Source organism: Gossypium hirsutum, chromosome D12 (genome assembly GCF_007990345.1).
Source record: "Gossypium hirsutum isolate 1008001.06 chromosome D12, Gossypium_hirsutum_v2.1, whole genome shotgun sequence".
Taxonomy (NCBI): Eukaryota; Viridiplantae; Streptophyta; class Magnoliopsida; order Malvales; family Malvaceae; genus Gossypium; species Gossypium hirsutum.
In genome coordinates, this window is record NC_053448.1 from 7,471,081 (window position 1) to 7,492,985 (window position 21,905).

Genomic DNA, 21,905 nt, shown 5'->3' on the forward strand with positions numbered 1-21,905 from the left:
TTTAAATTATCAATTTATTATTTTTCTTTAAAAAATTAACTGTGTTTAAAACAATTAAGCTGTACACCTCTATACATTACATTTGATGATGTCACATTCATTAAAAAAATTCAAAAATATATATGCAAAATATGTAAAATTATATAAAAGTAAAAAAATACATATAAAAATTATAATTTTTTATTAAATTAAAAAAAAAGTTTGAACTTTTTATAATATATAAGTGATATAAAATAAAAAATTGGAAAAAAATATTTAGATTCAAAATTTTATAAAAATTATGAAAAAGTTATTAAATTGGAAAGATTTATAAAAATAAAATTATAATATATAGATTATATAAAATAATATTATAAAAATTCTGTATAAAATATAAACAATTCAAATATATATAAATTCAAAAAATAAGTCATTTTTATTAAATTCAAAATATTGTATAATATCACTTATATAAATAAGATTTAATATATATATATTCATTGATGATCATGTTACCATGACATGGAGAAAAGGTAGAGAAATGACATGTTTTCATTGGTTGTGTGTGCAACCTTTTATATCATCGTTGTTAACTTTTTAGAGAAAAACAATAAAATAAAAATAAATTGTACATGCATGAGACTCATGGTCATCAATTATTAATCCCTTGCCATAATTTATTGGGTTTCTTCCTTATCTTGTTGTTGGTTGTGGATGATATCACAAACTTGTACGATGGGAGTGTTATGTAGCAAAACTATACGAGTGTTGTGTACGTACATGGTCGTTGTTTATTTTAGCTCCAAAACCCAACGAAGTGAGAGCGCGATGGATTCAAATTTGAATGAAGGAAAAGTAAAGCCCCTTGATGGGGTTAGATTTATAGAATAACCCTTATTTTTGTTTGCGCTGCTATATTACATTCCTATATGAACAAATTTATAGTATTGTCTGAAGAAGAAGACACTGCTTCACTGTTTATTGTTCATATCCTTCAAAGATCAAAGTAAAGAAATTGTAGTTCCTGTTTCCTTGTCTATGATATGGATACAGACAAAAGATATACTAAATAAATTCAAGTACTTGAGTAAAGACATCAAAAGTAGGTGATGAATGGGTTAGATTAAGTAAACATAAATCCTTACAAGAAGTAATTGCCATCATTTGCATTTTCATTGGTGTAAGGGACGTCCCTATTAAACGCCTGCAAAGAAATATTATCCAAGTCAAAATCGTGGAGGATCTGATCCGCGTTAGCTCTACTGCTAGAAGAGCTAAAGTAGGCATCGGGGTGAACATTGGGGAATGATACCGCATGATGTTGTTGATGACTTGGTGGATAATAATAATCGTTGGCAGCGGCTGGCATTACGGAACTTGCAGTCCCGCTCTGATGGTGATCACTCCCGAGAGCAAAGTTCAAGTTGATAGGGCCTCTTCTGTTGTTGGTTGAAAGGGATGGTGTTGTAGGACAACCAGTAAATCGTTGCACTAAGGCTCGAAAATTGCTGGCGTCAGCATTGAGAAGGGTGGTGGGTGTTTTTTTGGAAGCTCTTGCCCGCCTTCTTATTGGCTTTGGGGAAGAACCCTTTGCCAACTGATCATCTCTTCCTGAGCTAAGGTTCAGCTGGTTGCTCTCCGAAGAGGCTACAATAGTGGCATCAACATCAGAGAATCCCAAGGATGATGATGCCGACATTTCATCCATACTTTGTTCATAGAATTGCATCCATTCACTGGAGGTTCCTGTAGAGGTGTTCATGGAAAGGAATAATATCTATTCACCGATTTTCGCTGCTTTTTTTTTTTTTTTGTGGGTGGGGGGGGGAATTCTTTGATTATAGAAAGGAGCAACTTTTAGCTTCGATTTGTTCATACATATATACTAGTGACAGACAATGTCTGGTCAAAGTAAACAGGTATACTCTTGACCCTGCTTACAGAGAAGATTAAACCGCTTGAGCCCAAAGCAGAGCAGCTTCGTGGAAACAACGTGTGTTAATACCAATTATCAAATGGGTCATCATCAACATATCACATGCCTATAGGCTAAGTTTAGACCTTTGCTTTTGGTGGGTCTTTGCTTCTCGGTCAACCGAGTGCTTGAAAATAACAAATGAATTTAAAGTGTGGTTATTTTCCTCCGTTTTTCTTCTCCATTAAGTTGCATGTATACATAAGAACATGACGATACATGTCTTACACGATCAAATATAGATGAGTTTGAATTGAATTGGTGAGAGGCAATTCCCAGTAAAGGAGGCTGAATTTGCCCAAACAACATGCAAGATTGGAAATTGTAGGTTTTGAAAAGTCAGCATACCAAATGTACCGGCTAGCTACATAATAAAAATGGGCAAGCTTCTAGATTCATATTTTCCACATTGCCCTCTTATCAGTCCTATTCCATGCCAATCTCATGATAAATACATCCAAAATCAGTTTCTATCAAACCCAAGCACAGAAACAAGTAAATTATAGCTTGCTGGCTATTTCTGAGTTGCTGCCATGGGTTTCTCGTGAAGTAGAAAAATAAAGAAAGTTTGCAGTCCAGGGCATATTGATGGTGAAGATGACATAAAGGATAGCAAGGAGTACAAGAAACCATATATACTAATAATTTTTGAGATTACATTATGGTCATATTTACAGAAAAAACATAAAATAGTACTACTTGATTAATATAATATAAGGGAATTGTAGCTCGTGCGAATACTAGTTTTACTTTAAGGATGCCAATTCCACTTCTTTTTTCTAATATTATTTGGAACTCAGATGGGATCTATTGCTTGTTAAGCAAGCTGATGAGATAAGATTACTTATGAGTGGTATTTTCAACAGGGGGAGTCAGTCAAAAGAAAGGAAATAAATGCTGATTTTTTATATTTGTTTGTTTGGTTTGTCAGATGAACTCCATTTTATTTGCTTTATTTTCCATATTCGTTATACTCATTATTAACCCAAAATGCATTGGTTGTATGAAAGGGAAAAGATGGGGGCAAATTTCTCTTCTTTTATTAAAGTGTGGAACGACGACTATTACTATATTCATTTGTTTTGACCATCACCAAATTAAGAAAATGGATGATGGTAATTGGTCAAAGATGAACAGTATGGAATTAAGATAGAAGTTGACCAAGTGTTTAATCACTCCTCTCAGCTTCTTTTGATGTGGCTTTACACTATCTACTCTCTCAGATTAAATGCCTTCAACCTACAATGGCTTATCCCTTTCAAAGAAACAAAATTCAAAGTTCAAACTGTTTTTCCTTGTTTTTCAATTTCAACATTAATCAGGAGCAGCATGCACAAGAAATGGCATAATAAGCATGAAATAGAACCCCCAGAAGCCGCAACAGCCATTCGCCACCCCAAACTGGAAACAAAAATGTGTTTTGCACAATGATTAAGAGACCACAAGGCTTTGAATGTCACAGCAAACTTGAATTGATTCCAAATCTCTTTGTTTTTTGGTTTTGGAAAGCAGTCAAACTTGTACTGCTAGCCATTACACCCGACACCATGAAGAAAAAAAATATTGACAAAAAACCAATGTCATCCACCTACTTCCATTTCCACATATACAATGGGTAAAGACAGCTACAACTCAACTCGTACTATTAAGATGCAGAAAACAATGCATGCCAAAGGCCATCAGCTGCAATCTGCATCCACCCTCACCACCCTGCTCATGTAATGTAACAGCTGCAAGGTGCTAAAACATTACTATGTTTTACGACAAAATTCAATCATCAATTACCATAGAATTTGATAGCCCACAATGTTCTATTTAAAAATGAAAATAAACAAATATATTATGTGACACTCTCAATTTTTTTTAATTTGGATAAATTACTCTTTTACTTCTTACCTTTTAAATTATATTAAATCATTAATTTTAAATATTACTTAATTATTATACATATATTACAATTTATACAAGACTCTTTTTTAAATTAATCTTATTATAATAAAATTCTTTTTGTTACATTTAATTATAATTATTTTTCATAAATTAATTTATTTGTTAGTACAAAATTTTATAATAAAACATTAATATATCTATTTATTATAATTACTTTAACATAATATTTTCAAACTTAATAATAAAACATATCTTTTATATACTATTAATATATATTATTGATTCTTTTGTTACGATTAAAATTACATTATTTTTTATTGATTTTTTAAAAAAAATACATTGACAAACATTATATCACACAAGTATACAAACTAATATATTATATATGACCAGGGTCTTAAAATTTTAATATATTCACACTATAAATATTTGGCATGTGAGAAGGAAAAAAAGTCATTGCATTATTTAAAAGCCCAATTTTTATCATAAAATTATGTAAATGTATAAAAATTATTTTATACATTAACTTACAGTTAATAAAGCTTCTCATTATTTTATTTCGCCTGCACACAAAAAAAAATAATCAATGCTTTTTTTGACATAAAATTATATATTTTCCAATTTATTACCTTTAATGCGTAAAAGTAAATTGTAATAAACCATCACTTAAATTTCCATTTGCACTAATATAAATTTATAAAGATGATCCTCTTTTTTATTTCACAACATTTTAACCTTAGTAATATGCATTCGTAAGGCACACTGTATAACAAAAATATATGACAACAATATGCCTATTATCATGCAACCAGTAGTAAAATCAAATCCCTTATGTCTATGCCAATATTTTAATCAATAAATTTAAAGGAAATCTATGCCTAGTATCATTTAACTTTAAAAAGTTATAAAATGATTATTGAGCTAAAGTTTGCATTTAAGTCACTAGGCTGTTAAAATCATTATTGTATAGCATTTTCTATTCACATCACTTGCACCAATCAAAAGATCTCCTTCGCTTTCTCTTCTACATTTCAGGTTTTTTTTTCATGAAACAACTTTGAACGTACGTCATGAATCTGCAAACTAAAATCAAAACAACTTCTTTCTCCAATATTTGACACTAACTGTTAGATCGACTTGGATCTAAGGTATGTTCTTCTGCTTATCAATAGGTACTAAACCACTATGACAGTCATCGAATCGTCACTTGGAACTTACTAATCAAACTTAAAAAAAATTGAACAGCCTAATAACTTAAATAAAAACTTTTGAATAGTTCATTGACTTAAAATGAAACTTTAAAATAGTTTAGTGACCATTTGTAACTTTTTGAAGTTGAATGATCGAAACATTAACTTACTAATAGTTTAGTGATTTTGGGTGTAGGTTTCCCTAGATTTAAATTTTAAAAAATTATATAAATATATAATAAATTGGGTCTAGATTGCGAATGACAATATGATATGGTGCCGTTTCGACATAGCACTTAGGTGCACTCTTGAGCCATATGTATGTACGTATGTATGTATGGTGTTGAGATTGGATGTACATTTAGCGCAATATGTGAGGAGTTTGAGTGAGAATCTCGAGTATCCAAATCATATTTTACTAGAGTTTACGATGGGTGAAAACAAATCAAATATTGTTACCAAGCTTTAAATGTGGCTCTAAATGGTTAAAATCAAAACTAAGTGTCATGAACTAAATATCTTTTAACAAAACGAGATGAAAAGGAAGTAAATGAATAAGTAGGTGTGACACCCCTTACCCGAGACAGTTTCCGGAGTCGAGCACGAGGCATTACTTAACTTATCATACTAATTCGGAGCATAAAAATTTACTTTGTAAATTACTTTCACTATTTACAGTAAAGCTGTCCAATCGCGCAGCAGTTACTAAATTGATTATAACTCGAGCTACGGGACTCGAAATTTAATTCCGTAAATTTTACCTGAAACTAGACTCATATATCTACTTACCATAAAATTTTTAGAATTTTTGGTTCAGCCAATTAGTACATTTTATTTGTTAAAGTCTCCTCTGTTTCACCAATTGACTGTCCTGACCTCTTATCATTAAAAATAAGTTTTCTCATTATAGGATTTTCATATGAAGTTATTACTTATTTATACAGAAAATAGACTCAATAAGGAATATAAGCATGTAAAATAAAACTCATAAATATTTTTGTACAATTTTTAATGATTTTATAAACTCAAAACAGGGGACACCAAAAACAGTTCTGACCCTGTCTCACTAAAATTCACATATCTTAAAATATAAAACTCATTTTGTTAAACCGTTATTTTTACATGAAAATAGACTCAACAAGATTTAATTCCATATATCATTCACCCTCTGATTCATTTTATATCATCCTAAGTGATTTTTCAAAGTCACGTCACAGTGCTGCCTGAATTCTGTTTCTTTGCACAATTTTATCCTTTCATGATTTTCATGCATAATTCATCACCTAGACTTTCATAACAACAAACACCTTTATACTTAACCATTTTACTGACCATACATCATCAAATGCTTACACATCATTCATTAGTAAAATCATAATTACAAACATGCAAAATAACTAAATTCCTATACATGCCATAACTCAAACGTGTTTTATCATAAAATACCGAGCAACTGTGGTTGATAGTGTGGACGATCTCCGACTTCTTTAGGATCCTTGAAGTAGCTTGCAATACTATACAAGGAAGAGAAATAAAAGAAGTAAGCATAAAGCTTAGTTAGTTTACTAGCAAATAAATAACAATACTTAACTCAAATAATTAAACTTAAATGTCTATATCTCTAGTTTACTCTTTAGTTAATCTCATACTAGTTCTCTTGCTTGTTTACTTAATATATTGGTGTTCATAACTTACTCTTCTCTTGCTGCATCGTCGAATATCAATTGATAATATAATAAGTTCTTAACTCTTATAACTTACCTGAGCTTGCCATTTATGCTTTAAACTGAACTTTCATGAACATGATTCGTTTACAAGCCCATTGAGCTACATTGGAATAATAAGGATACTCGGGTCTCCTCTGATAATAACATGCCAAAGCCATGTCCCAGACATGGTCTTACATGGGATGTTCTCATGTCGGTGCCCATGCCATGTCCCAGACATGGTCTTATAGGGGACCTCTCATCTCGGTGCCAACGCCATGTCCCAGACATGGTCTTACATGGGACCTCTCGTCTCGGTGCCCATGCCATGTCCCAGACATGGTCTTACAGAGGACCTCTCATGATCTTAAGGATGCCAATGCCATGTCCCAGACATGGTCTTACATGGGATCTCTTTACCCGAATGTCATGACATTCGTATCCAGTACCATCCTTATGTATCAATGGGGCTTTTTAACTTCAATTCTCTATCATTTCATGCTTGGATCATCATCAAATAAATTCATAAAATAAATTCATAATTGCTGGAAAATAACAGAATTAATAATAAATATTAAAATATTGCATTTATTTACCGTAAACTTACCTCGGTATCAAATATAGTCCAATTCACCAACTTAATCTTCAACTTTATTCTTCCCTTTGTCTAACCTCGAGTTTCGTTCTTCTTGATCTAAAATAGCAAATTTAACTTATTTAATACTCACATTCATCAAAACAGCCCTCGACTCTAACTTTTTCAAAATTATGATTTTACCCCTAAACTTTTACATAATTACATTTTTGCCCCAAGGCTCGGAAATTTAAATTCATCTCTTATTCTTATGTTTTATGACATGCTGAACATTTTTCCCTTCTATGGCAACATCAAATTCCCACTCTAACATGTACTTATAAACATTAGGTATTTTTACCGATTATGTCGTTTTACTCGTTTTCACTTAAAATCGCTTAGCAAAAGTTGTTTAACATAATTTCTAGCTTCATATTCTATCATAAAACATCAAAATAAACACTTTTCACCTATGGGTATTTTTCCAAATATAAACCCTAGGTTAAATTATTGCTAGAATAAGCTAAATTAAGCTACCGGGATCTCAAAAACATAAAGAACATTAAAAACGGGGCTTGGGATCACTTACTATGGAGCTTGGAAGCTTGAAAACCCTAACTATGGCTTCCCCCCTTGCTGATTTCGTTCATATGAAGAAGATGAGCATAATTTGCCATCTTTTTCCCATTTAATTCATTTTAATTACTAGATTACCAAATTGCCCCAAACTTAAAAATTTTCTATTTCACTTATCTCATGTCCATTTTTGTCTACCAAGTTACCAATGGTCTAATTACCATATAAGGACCTCCAATTTAAAGTTTCATAACAATTGGACACCTCTAACATGTAGAACTCAACTTTTGCACTTTTTACAATTTAGTCCTTTTGACTAAATTGAGTGTCCAAACGTCGAAATTTTCGAACGAAATTTTCCCTAAATAATTTTGTGAAATCGTAGACCATAAAAATATAAGAAAATAAATTTTTTTCTCATCGGATTTGTGGTCCCGAAACCACTGTTCCGATAACCTTAAATTTGGGCCATTACTGTAGGCTAATAAGAATTTAATATGATAATGTGCCCTAAAGCTTAGTGACCTAATGAACTTGTCCTTATTAATATTAACAAAAATGTGAAGTGTAAAAAATATGTGTATATATATATAAGTGTTTGGAAGCTAAGACGCAAAGGATTAAATACTATATGGATCACTTATGAAAGTATTAAACGTGAATTCCATAATGTGATAGGCCAATGAACTATGAAAATGTAAGTTGAGCTTTAAAAGTTGGTTAACTTAACGAATCCGTTAATAGTGCTAAAATGTGGTTGGTAGGTATTGGTATAACATGTTTAAGATGGGCTCAACACAAATAAAGCATAGGATAATTAGGTTATTCATAGTTGCTAATGTAACAATTCGATTTTCAGTGGTGTCAGAAATTACGATTTTGAAATGTCATTTCTGTAAATCGTGTTCGTGAATATATTTAATATTTATGATACTAGTATAGAAATATTAAAAATTGGTCTAGTAATTTTGTTTAATTGATAGTTAATTAAGATACAAGTGTAATGATCTTAAAATCAATGGTATTGAAAAATGCAGCTTCGAAAACCCATTTCCAATGATTGAGTCCGTAAATATTAAATAATATTTACGAGGTTAATGTAAAGTTTAATTAAAACTTGGTCTTTTAATTTTGTCAATCATATAGTTAATTAAGGTGCAAGGACTAAATTGTAAAAGTGTTAAAAGTTAATCGCTATAGATTTTTAATTGCTAAAGAACTATAGTGGTAATTAAATCATAGTCCAAAACGGAAAATAGGTCATTTTATATGTTAGTACATGGATTTTGATAAAATAAAATTAAAAATTTTATAATTAAAGAATAAAAGAAACATAAAAAGATAAGGTCACCATCTTTATTTTTCTTCTTTGCCACCGATTGTAAGACAAAGAACAAGGAGAATCCATTGTTTTGGCTTGAAGGTATTCGACCCTTACATGTAAATAAATTAAAAGTTCATTTTTTTGTAAATTTTATGTTTTTTATATCGTTGAAGCTTAGTTTAGGTAACCTGTCTATTTTTTTTAATAACTGTTAAAGTTTCTAAATATTTTCATTGATTAATGCTTGATGAAATTGGTGTTATTTGGTTAGATTTGATGCTTAGATATGAAAAAAGACTAGTTTGTAAAGTGAAAATTGTTAGTTTTGAACATAGGGACTAAATTATAAATATTTTGAAATTTGTAAGAAATTTATGTGACAATAGATATTGGAGAGATGTAAAAGGGATGGAAATGAGATCGATTTCAAAATTGAAGCTCAAATGTGAAAGTTATGACGATTTTAGTTATAGAGACTAAATTGAATAAAATGTAAAACTTTAGGGGTCTTTGAATAATAAAATTGAACCGATACATGCACATAATAGAATGATATAAGATGCTTGAAATTGATAAATTGAATGGAATAATTATATAGATAATTGGGAAAAAAACAAAATTGTCAAATAGTCCTTAAAGTTTCAACTTGTTTGCTGATTTAACCAGATAAGTTCATATTGTGGTTATACATATTTGTAATATATTCTTGAATTATGAAATTTTTTGTATGTTTTTAATTTGAATTGTTTGCAATTTGGTACAAAGAGGTGTGACATGGACTAAATTGTAAAGGAATGATAAATTGACTGATAAATTGAATATGATGAATTGCAATTTGAGATATTTAATGAATTGATATTTGATTATGACTAGCCAAATAGTATTAGTATGAATCTGATTGATTATTGAAATAGAGGGCTAAATTGAATAATTTTCAAAATATGTATGATCTTGTAATTAAATGTGATTTGGATAGAATTTTATCTTAAACTATTATTGAAATATTATTCATAGCTAAAAATGACACAGGATCGTCGAAAGGGAAAGGGAAGGTGAGAGTCGATGATGAGTGACGCGAGCTTTCAGTTTGTATTTCTATAACCTGAAACTAATTATAGTTAATGCATATTCATGATATATTGTACTATATAGTATTAAGGTGAGCTATTAATAGAAATTGAATTAAAATATGTTATGTTACATGATAAATTGAAGAATTAATGTTGAATTGAGAATTATGGATATGAATCGTGATAGTATATAAAAGAGCATGTACCTAGTAGAGTCTTCATTATATTTTGATATGTTTGAAATGTTGATTTTGGGAAGTTGATGAATGTGTACATGTATTAAATATATCCAAGTATAGTACGAATGGTTAATACTTTATTGTTAATGGCATGTTTGGAAATGGTTGAAAAGTATATAAAACATATGAAGTAGTATTTGAAATATAGATTGGTATGAATCATGCTAGTAGGTGGTTAGTTGATTAGTGATATTGGTATGTGATGGATGGTTGAAAGAGAATAATGTTTGGAAATTGTACACATACGAAGTTATATGCATCTTAGATAGGGCTTGAGGTACGCGATTGAAATTAGAAGATAATATGGATTACTTATGCAATGGACATTGGTTTTGACATATGTTTGTAAAACTAATAGGAAATGTTTAATATTGGAGTTGTCGGATGGAATCGATAGTAAAAACATAAAATAGGAATGTGTGGAAAGTGTCATATCTATTAAATATATTGTTCCTATGGTCAAGAATAGAGTAGAATTAATGTCATTTACTATGTTATGTTGATTTGTAGGTTTTGGATATATGTGGATGTTGCAGAAACAATTAGTGATGTTGCTCGAGTGTCATCATGACGAGAGGTCAAGTTGCGATGTCGATTACAGGTCATCGGGATGAGCTTAACTCCAGGTACGGCGCAACGAGGAACCCCACCGTTGCGATGAGACCAAGTCAGTGAGCCATGTTGTGACGAGGAACTCCCTCGCGTCAAGATGTCAACCCTGAATTTTGAGTTCCTTCCAACTTAGTCCTAATTTGATATCGGGTCAACTTCAGAGCTTTCATAAGCTTGTGTAAGACCTAGAATTGATTCTGTTCTATATTGAATGTATGATTTGACTAGAACTAAATTATTAAATGATATGAATTGATTGTGATAGGCCGTGGTTGACTCGAATACAAATCAAATGATTTAGGATGTAACTTAGTTTATATACATATTTGTCAATGGAAAAGTGAATATATGTGTCACAAATAGTACGAGTTTAGAGTAGGAATGGAATGGTTATATGTTGGAATTTGAGAATATGGCTACTAGGATCATGAATGGTAAATGGTTTCAAACTTGGTATGTTATGTTAAGATGCTAGTGATCTTAATGAATGAATTATAATTGCATATGATTTTGTATGAAATACATTAGCTAATCAGTTTATAGTATTTGAGCTATTGTAAACTTGTATTAAACCTGGAAATGATTGTATATTACTTGGAACAAATGATTTAAGTGATATCAAAAGTGGTAAATTAGAGAATTGGATTGATAACGGCATGTTTTGATATTGATATTGATATTATTAAAATGTTATTATAATAAGCAATAATGAAAGGTCTATTAAGGATGTATTGAGGTGGGAAGAATTGTTGTGAGTTTTACACACTTAATATGTTTATATTGAAAAAGTAAAGCTTAGTAACTCCAAGTTAAAAGTATATGATAGATATGTGTATATAGACATACATGTTTACTATGTGTAGAATTGTTAATGCTAATATTACTTACTTAAATTATAAAAATACCACCAAGTATTTTACTCAGCATACAGGTTGTTCTCTCTGTGCGCAGGTTAGATTAATTTAAGATTTTCAAGCATCGACCTCAGTATCCAATCCACAATCCCGGTCTCAACATTGTTTGCTTGTTTCCAACTTTATTTACATTTGGCATGTACCAAATAGGTTAGGTTTTGTGGTAATTAAATGTTGTAGGTTATTAAATACATATATAAATGAAACTTAGATTTTGCTTTGGTATGTTTAAGGAATGTATATTGTTTGATTTTATCTTATAAATTGTATAATTTAATTATGAATTGATCGTAGTTGCTCCGGCAATGAATGTGACACACTGTTGTTTGGATCTGACGATCTGGTCGAGTAAAATGGTGCTACAACTAAGCTCTTTGAGCTTAACCCGTTAGTTGTTTAAAATGCATAGGTTTTGAACTTTTGAGAAGATGGTGTCCTTGACTTGGGAGCATTGACACTTGAGTTTAAAGTTGTAATTGGTGTTGTATATTGGCATGTACGCAAAAACATTTATTAGAATTGAAATTGTAAGGTTATTTGTAAAGTTCTACTCTTTTAATATCTCTTTTATAAGCTTTTCTTTCGTTACTCTATTCGAGCGTGTGTATGATTAGAAATTTTGTTTAATTGTGTTTTAAAAGAGTTTTAAATGAATTTGCAACTTATTGACTTGTATTGATGATGTTTAAAGTTGATTTGAAGTGTTTTTTTAGTCAATTTTTACTCCATGGATCCAAGGTCTCGAGACCTAGATATATTGAAACCATATTTCTACAGTTTTGCACCTAAGTCTCGAGACTTGATGTTCAAGTATCAAGACTTGTAGCCCCTACACCTGCACAACTTATTTTTTGGGCAATTTGATCCCCAACTCCATTTTATTTTTGGGCATGTTCAAATCCCTTAGAAATATTGCAAAATGATTTTAAAAAATGTATTCAAGCTTTCTAAATGTTAAATATGGTTTTTACAGAATTTTTTATGAAGCTTTGAAATAATTTTCTTAAAAGAAAAATTTTGTAAGAGCTAAGGATGTGTTCCGATAGCATCTCTCATTCGTGCCATACGTCGGGACGAGTGAAGGGTGTTACATGGACACCATGTCGATTTGGTTCTAAACTGATCACAGATTATGAATCCTACTCCACTTGATGATAAGTCGATTATGGAGATCGAGGAACAACCTCAACCTCCCATTCTTCCGTACTAGTAAATTAACTATGGAAACAACCCAACAGTTAACTCTTACAAAATGAACAACCCAAAAATTAGCTCCCACGGTTTAGCTCTTCCACAGCCTTGTGAATAACCTGACTCAAGTCATCAATCTCACCTGTGTAAGTTGTTTAAACTAGATTGCTAACGCCTTTGATGTCGCCAAACTATATCTAATCAAAAAACACCAATTTGCTCTTGGTACAATAAAACAATAATTACTGATTAAATTATTTTACCAACAATGTAATGGTCGAATTAGCAAATACCGAAGTAACATTTTTAGGCATAGTATAGCTTGAATAAATTTGGAGTTGGAGCTGAATGCAAGACACGCAATTCTTTCTTTTCTACTTTCATAATTTTTCCACTTGGTAACAAAATGAAGATTAGAAAATGACTTAAACCATTGAAGTTGTTATGGAATAATGAATTGGAAATGATGTGGGAGATTATAGTCAACTTTAATCCTATAACCCACAAAATCTGTTAGTTGAATTGGCATTCGACACCAACATCATTCATCTACTTTTTATCAACTTCGGCGTTATAAAATTATTAATTGGAACACGAAACTAACATCTCCAAATAATTATCCTAATCCATTTTAGTATTGATATTATAAGCACTACTAGAGACCACATCTCCAATCTTGAAAGAAAAGAACAAAAAGAACGCATCAATGACCATATAGTACACAACAAAGTACATTTACATTTTAATGGGGTGTTTCACTTCCACCCCCTATTCCCTATGACTACAAAGTAGAGGACCAAAAGGAAGTTCACAAAATTGGGAAATTTATGATTCACTCGCACCCCCTCAATTCCCTTCTTATAAAAACACAAACCTAAAGGAAGGCGATGGAGAGAAAAATAGTTGTTCAAATTTTGTTTCTACTCTACAGTTATTTCAAGTATAGTGGTAAGTCTGGGCTTTTTATATCTCCGAAGAAGTAAAGAAGAGCACACCACGCTTACCGAAGAAAGGGCCATACAGGCACCAGCTGCCCATGGTGGCAACTTTATCCCTAATGATGGATACAAAACCCCAGCAGCAATTGGTATTGCCACCACATTGTACGCCATCGCAAAAACATAGTTCCATTGTATCCGGCTAAATGTTTTCCTGGACAGATCGATGGCTGTGATCACACCTTCCAAGTTATTTCTCATTAAAACATAGTCTGCAGCTTCTATGGCAATATCTGTCCCTGCCCCAATTGCCATACCAACATCTGCAGCTGCTAGTGCAGGAGAATCATTAATCCCATCACCCACCATAGCAACTATGCTTCCATCTTTCTGGAATGATCGTACTACTTCAGCTTTTCCAGCCGGCATTACCTCCGCCCTAACATCTCGGATACCCACCTGTCCAAAATCAAATACATTCTCTTCATGCTGAACATTAATTTTAATGCTCTACAGTCTGCATAGACAGTTGTTTTGTTTTGTGATCTTATGGTACGAGCAGATTAGATGAGTTTGTAACTTACATCAGATAAACAACCATTGCGATATTGAGCATTGTATTCAGGTTAGCAGTTTTTCAACATAAGCCCGTAAAAAGTAATGCAATGCTTATGCATGCATGCATGTATGCATGTATGTATGTATGTATGTGTACAAACCTCCCTAGCAACAGCTTGAGCTGTCCTCCAATTATCCCCGGTAACCATGACAGGTCTGACACCCATTTTCTGTAGGCCTTCTACAACCACAGCAGCTTCTCTCTTCAATGGATCTGCTACTCCCAAAACTCCAATCACGTTACCATCATAGGCTGCAAGTATGCCTGTCCTCGCCCTTTCTTCCAAATCAACCACGAATTGTTCTACATGGGCAGAAATGCTAACTCCACTTTCCGTAAGCAGTTTCCTGTTACCAACCTGTTCACAAATACCATGTTTGATAAACGAGTAACAAAAAAATTTTCTACACCCTCAGAATTGATATAATGATCAGGCACTCACCAGCACTTGCTTTCCGTCAATAAAACACTGAATTCCTCTTCCTGGCACAGCAGAGAACTCTGCAACATCAAGAAGCCAGGCAGAAATTGGAGATCCTTTGCTGCTGTATTGGGCATCTTCAGTTAACGAATTCTCATCAAAGAAATGGAAGTGGCGTGCATATTCAACTATTGCTTTGGCCAATGGGTGTTCACTGCTAGCCTAAGGAATGAGAATAGGGAAATTCAGTAACTGCAGAAATGCATTGGAAAAAAAAAAAAGTCTGAAACTAGTTAGGCTGTTAGAAATAACCTCTGCAGAAGCCACCAGTGTAAGGAATTCTCCACGGTCCATCTCTGAGAAAACTTTTACAGTTGTGACCTTAGCTTTGCCCTGAGTTAAAGTTCCAGTTTTGTCAAAAATAACATACTGGACCTTCTGAGCTCTTTCCAGTGCATCTCCTCCTTTTATCAACACACCATTACTTGCTCCAACCCCTGTAGCAACCATGACAGCAGTTGGAGTAGCCAAACCAAGAGCACAAGGACATGCAATTACCACCACAGATATTGAAAACATAAGGGCAAAAACAAAGTAATTGCCATTTTCTGGAAGCCACTGCTCTGGGTAGGCTCCAGCAGCTCCACCAACATACCTACAAACAATCAACAAAAGAACTCAATATAAGATGGAAATCAGACATTTTATCTCACAAAAAGGAGAATATGACAAAATAAACCTTTCAGATCTTACCAGCCCAACAATGTGATCAAGGACAAAGTAACAACAGTAGGAACAAAGATACTTGCTACCTGCAAGCCATAAAAACCTAGAGTCAAGCAAGACAACAAAATTGCCGGTAAAGCTTCAGCATTAACAAACAGGTTCTTCCAACTTGAAGTCGTACCTCAGAGATGCTACAACATTGAACATAAATCTTTAATGTGAAAACATAGTAGAAATACATCTAAAGGTGTACATTTTTTAAGGGAACCTCCAGAACTTTTGCAATGAATTTTGTCCCCCATCATTCCAAACTTAACTACAAACCATTTGACATCATTTCGATAGAAACTACATAAAAGTCTCATTTGTTCTAATTGTCATTTGAAAATTAATATGACCATAGAACATTTCTAATTTACTGCAGTTACTTATACCAGTTTCTCCAACAAAAGTTCTCCCACTTCTCTTCCACTATCTCCCCACGCTCCTAAAATGTTAATTCCTACTTTCAATTTCATATTCTAACAAAATAAAAAAAGTTAATTACTTTAAGGATAGACTTATCATCTTTTCTTCAACCATATAAATGGATAAACTTAAGGACAAATAGGATAGATCAACTAATTATATACAACCCATGAGCTAATTCAAATAGTAACGTTAAAACATTTCACACATTCAACTGCAATCAAGATTACCATCTTATCAACCAAGACCTTGAGGAGATTTAGAATAATCATTTTAGAGCAATGTAACATGCATTCTCTTTTCTTCATGACACCAAAAAAATCAAGTTTCCATTATGAAAACTTACAAAATCAGCAAACTTCTGAATAGGAGCTTTGGACATCTGAGCTGTCTCAACCAAACTAATAATCTGGCTCAAAACCGCTTCAGAACCTATTTTGGTAGCTTTTATGTGAAGAGCGCCATGTAAATTAATTGTTCCACCAATAACTGGTGAATCAACCTCTTTTGACACAGGTACAGATTCACCAGTTACCATGCTCTCGTTTACATAACTTGAACCCCACACAACAATACCATCAGCAGGAAGCTTGGCACCAGGAAGAACTTTTAATATATCACCAGGCTGAACTAACAAAGCATCAACTTCCCTTTCTCCAATAATGTTTCCACCTGCAAAAAGAATAAACATAGGCTTTCAGTCCTTCAATTTGATTTTTGGCACTAAATTTGATCCTATTTAAGACCATACAATACTATCAATTACTTGATGAGAAAGACAAGATGGCATGAATAACAAAAGTAAAGTCCTTGATACACTTCAAACAACATTTACCAAAATGAACCCAAGATTACAAAGCCCTTACCGTTGTCTTTAACTACCAACAATGCTGTAGCCGGTGCAAGTTCTACTAGCTTCTTGATAGCATCTGATGTTTTCCCTTTTGCAAGACATTCCAAATACTTCCCCAATAATACAAACGTTATCAACATGGAACTTGTTTCAAAGTATGTTGGTGACCAAAACCCAGTTATGGCACCATAAAGAAGAGCACCAACAGAGTAGAAATAAGAAGCTGAAGTACCCAATGCAACTAAAACATCCATGTTAGTAGAACCATTTCGAAGAGCTCTGCCAGCTGCCACGTAGAAGCGCTTCCCGATAACAAACTGAACTACACTTACTAATGCCCATTTCAACCAATCACCCATTAAGAAAGGTCCACATCTCCAGAGCAAGAAGGCATCCAACAAGGGTATATGGGGACAAACTACTCGAATCAGAAAGACAGGAATCTGGATCAAAACAGACCAACAGTTAGTTTGAAACTAATACGAGTAGGGGAACCAATTAACATATTGAAACGTAGACAACATTTGTTGAAGAAAGATTCCAGAAAATAGCTACTATATGGAGGCCATAAGCCAAGAGTGTTCTTATGCTTTCATGTAAAAGGCTATACGGTTTCAAATACAGATTCTTGTAAGACTTTCCCTTTAGCTTCTTGAAGGCTTATGTTCAAGAGGAAAAATAAATGATGCAATATAGCTCAAAACTAGACTACTAGTAAAGAGTATATATATAAAAATACTCACACTGAGAAACAAACTGGAAGTAAAAAGCTGGAACATAATTGAGGTTTCTTCATCTTTAGTAGTCATTCTTGCATATGGGTTCATAACATGTAGTCTGAACTTCCCTTTACTTCCTCCTTCAATTCCATCAACCAAGGATCTTGAACTGACAACTTCAGGATCAAAAAGAACTTCAAGTTCTCCAGAACTTCTGTCAAAACGAAATTGTCGAACCCCTTTCAAGCTGCTAAGTATGCCTTCGATAAGCTGTACATCTAGCTCGTTAAAAACACCAGCAACCCCAAGTATGATTTTATCCTGCTCACTACTCTGTACAAGTGAGGCTTCAAAACCAGCATCTTCAATTGCATTGACTATATCATCTTTACTAATTACAGTGGGATCATATTCAACTTCCCCTAATGAAGTGGCTAAAGCAACAACAGCCCTACTAACACCAGGAAGATCTCTCAAAATGCCTTCAACAGAGTTGACACAGGCTGCACAGGTCATACCTCCTATTGTAAACTGCCCCACAAGCACTCCACGTGGCTTTGTTCCAACATTGCTGGGTTCAGGTAGAATTTCTGCCTCAAACCCTGCATCTTCAATGGCATTCTTTATGTCTTCATCCTGAATATCATGGAAGTGTTAGAGAACACTTGGTTCACAAAAGCTCCATTTTCAAAGTACATACATTTGACTCAAGCACATGAACTGAACCCAAGACGAGGAGTTTCGAGTACCAGGCATAAGGACTGTGGTAGAACCCCAGACATCACACCCAAGGAGAAAAAGAATACTTAATCTGTGTTGTATAGACCAACGGGGGGGGGGGACGGCAGCTATTGAAATGTTGCATTTCAGCCAAATATGTACCTCATGACAGAAAATCGGTGAAGCAATAGAACAAATCTCCTCCTCCTCCATGTATTTAAAAATAAAATACCCATAGACTGACGCAAAACTTTTTCTCCACGATTACAACACCGGAAGAAAAGCAAATACCATAGATGCAGCAAAACATGTGATGCCTTGTGTGTTTGTTTAGAGTGAGAGGGACTAAACATCAGCAATCATCAAAAAGGTGTTTTTGGGTCCTGTAAACTTGAGACACTAATTACACAATGCAAATGGTAGAAACCATGACGAAACATTGACTAAAAGTCATATTCATGATCATTCTTATACAGAACTAGCCACATTTACAGATAAGACACCGTGAAAAATCAGATTTCAAATGCAATATTTAGAGGCATAATAGTCAATATAGCTTATGAAATCTAAAATGCGGAAAAGTTCCAAGACAAATTGTAAACAGTACTATACTTTAGCAAAAGTGTGGGAAAAAAATCACGCATTAAAATCAACTTAAGCAAATAAATGAAGAGAGTAGCTTGTGGACCTCAACCAACATTAATTAAGCCAATCTTCAGTAATTAAACAAATCCAAGACCAAAACCACAAAGTCAAACACGGAAAAAAAAGAAACGAAGCTAAAATTATCTAATGAAGCAAACTCGACAAGCGTAATTCTGTTTGAAAATAATGATCAAGGAAGAAAGAGCAGTAACCTTAACCAAAGTAGGATCAAAAACAACATCAGCACGGTTCTGCAACAAAGCCACGGATGCTCTTAAAACCCCATTGATGTTCTTCAAAGCAGCCTCAACGGAATTGGAGCAGGCGGCACAAGTCATCCCCGTTACAGTGACCTGAATTCTCCGCATACTACCTTCTTCAATACTTTCCAACTTATAATCTCCTGTTTCGTATGAATCTAAGAGTCGAGTACCTTCCTCCATGTCGTCGGGATCAACAGCGCGTACCGACGAGGGATACGTGGATCTCCAGACGCCGGCCGCCTGCGACGTGAGTTGCAGGTCCCTCGAGCCCGGCGACATTAGGGTACAGAAAGAAAGAAAATGAAAAGAGGTGAAAATTTGAGGAAAGAGGAAAAGGCAGAGACGCAGAGAACAAATCAGAGGGAAAGAAAAGGAGATTTGTTTATGTATTTATAGAAAGAAAGAAAAAAAGATATACTGGAGAGAAAATGTGTTGGGAGAGATTTCCGAGGGAGACGGTGGAGACAGCAATTTTTCAACTAGAAACTTTGGGTTGGCTTGCCTGGCTCCACCAAACTACCAAATTGCCCTTGCAATATATATGGAATTACCGTTAGACCGCTTTGTACTTTCGAACACTGTTAGAGTTGTACTACACAACAGGTTGTGGGGCCCTGTCATTGCCAGGGCAGGGCAGGGCAGGTCAAGGCTGCTTCACCTAATCTATTTCTATTTCAGTTTTCACCAATCAAATTAACTCCCTAACTTGATCCTACTATTTTAATGATAGAACCAACCTTCATTTGGTTATAACATCAACAAATTTCCCCCTTTTTCTTCGTTTTCCGTTTCTTACAACAATTTTCTACAGACATCTATCCATAATCCTTATTTTGTTTCAGCTTTTCTTAGACAGGGATTTATGAATTTTCACTTATTATTTATATTTTATCAATTTCATCCTTTATTCTTTTTTAGCTAAATTTCAACTTCAACCCTCTATATAGGAGTCAACCTTAACCATTATTCTTTCAAAAAATAATTTATTTGCTTCTTTTTTATGAAAATGTAGATTAAAATGTTAGTATTTTTTAAAATATGTTAATCTGCATGGTAATTCATGTGTGATTCATGTATCAACATTTATGTTTTTACAAAAATTGACTTTCAAGAGAAGAATAATGGTCAAATTTAATTTAAAATAATAATAAGGATCAATTTTTTAAAAAATGTAAAAATTGAGGACTAAAATTATTATTTTACCAACTTTTAAATGTTATTCCAATTTGTAATATTCTTATTTATTAAATTGAATCAGATTTAATTTAAAATATTTTAATTAAGATTTAACTTAATCTATTAATAGATTTAAGAGATGGAATGAAACTAATAAATACCTGTTTTTGCCATAAAGCAAATTATCGTTGATTGTGAGGAAGAAGGAAATAATCTGGCATCAATCAAGTTATATGTTGTTTGTATTGGTTCGTACTTCGTACTAAACAAACTGGGTTTGGTTTGAAATTTAAGCAACATCTTTCAATCGTTAACATTTTTTTTTATTTTTCCCCTCTAAAATATATTAGAATAATATATTAGCATGTGTTGTATTAGCTTCGGTAAATTGTATTTCAATTTCTTGTAGTTGTTGTGTAAAAATAAAATATCGGTAATAATAATGTATCGCAAGGAAAAAAAGAAAAAAAAGTAAAGAACACACAAATTTTACGTGGAAACTCTTTCGAAAAAAAACTACAGGCAAAGAAAAAGATAATTCACTATGTCGAATTCGAATAATTACAAGAGGAGTAGATTATATCTATTTATAGGCTTGTAAAACCATATTCTAATAGGAGTGTAGTAAGATTGAAACACCTTATTCTAATCAATATCAAACAGATGTAGTTTAATAACGTTTAAAAAACCTTATTCTAAAATAAAATAAAATAAGTATAGTTCTATAGGGATTTTATTTTTATTTTATTTTATTTTACCACTGTATTTTATTTAAATAAGGATTCGGTCACTTAATTCTAACATTTTGTATTTCTATTTGTTACTATCAGTTAGCTGCAGAGAAAGTTAATGTAGGATTTTTTATCAGCATTGACTAGTCTTTGTAGCTCCTAAACTTTTTGTATAAATATCAAAATTAGTCTCATCATTATAAGTTTATTAGTCTTATCAACAAAAAAAGTAGACCATATTTTGTTCTCTGGTTATCTTTTATGTTGTTCATAGTTTAGTTCTTTGTTTGGCAGAGTGAGATTTCGAACATGGTACCAGTCTAGCTAAAATTGAGTGAGTTTGAGTGATGTTCATTGTTGATCTAATGTGGTTTGTTGTTCTTGAT

The 21,905-nt window shown here is 32.9% G+C and overlaps 2 protein-coding genes across 2 annotated transcripts; both read right to left on the reverse strand.

The window, feature by feature from the left end:
- Positions 1-824: 824 nt before the first annotated feature.
- Positions 825-2,160, reverse strand: LOC107945234 (VQ motif-containing protein 22). Its single transcript, XM_016879159.2, has 2 exons — positions 1,292-2,160; positions 825-1,183 (listed from the first exon to the last, which is right to left on the reverse strand). Exons 1-2 carry the CDS (start codon positions 1,739-1,741, stop codon positions 1,121-1,123), a joined length of 513 nt encoding a protein of 170 aa, XP_016734648.1. The 5' UTR covers positions 1,742-2,160; the 3' UTR covers positions 825-1,120.
- Positions 2,161-13,932: 11,772 nt separating this feature from the next.
- On the reverse strand, positions 13,933-20,121 carry LOC107945236 (copper-transporting ATPase RAN1). The gene is made up of 9 exons (XM_041108364.1): positions 19,562-20,121; positions 18,009-18,620; positions 17,279-17,708; positions 16,759-17,084; positions 15,972-16,030; positions 15,531-15,873; positions 15,240-15,440; positions 14,898-15,155; positions 13,933-14,637 (listed from the first exon to the last, which is right to left on the reverse strand). Exons 1-9 carry the CDS (start codon positions 19,889-19,891, stop codon positions 14,161-14,163), a joined length of 3,036 nt encoding a protein of 1,011 aa, XP_040964298.1. The 5' UTR covers positions 19,892-20,121; the 3' UTR covers positions 13,933-14,160.
- Positions 20,122-21,905: the final 1,784 nt, after the last annotated feature.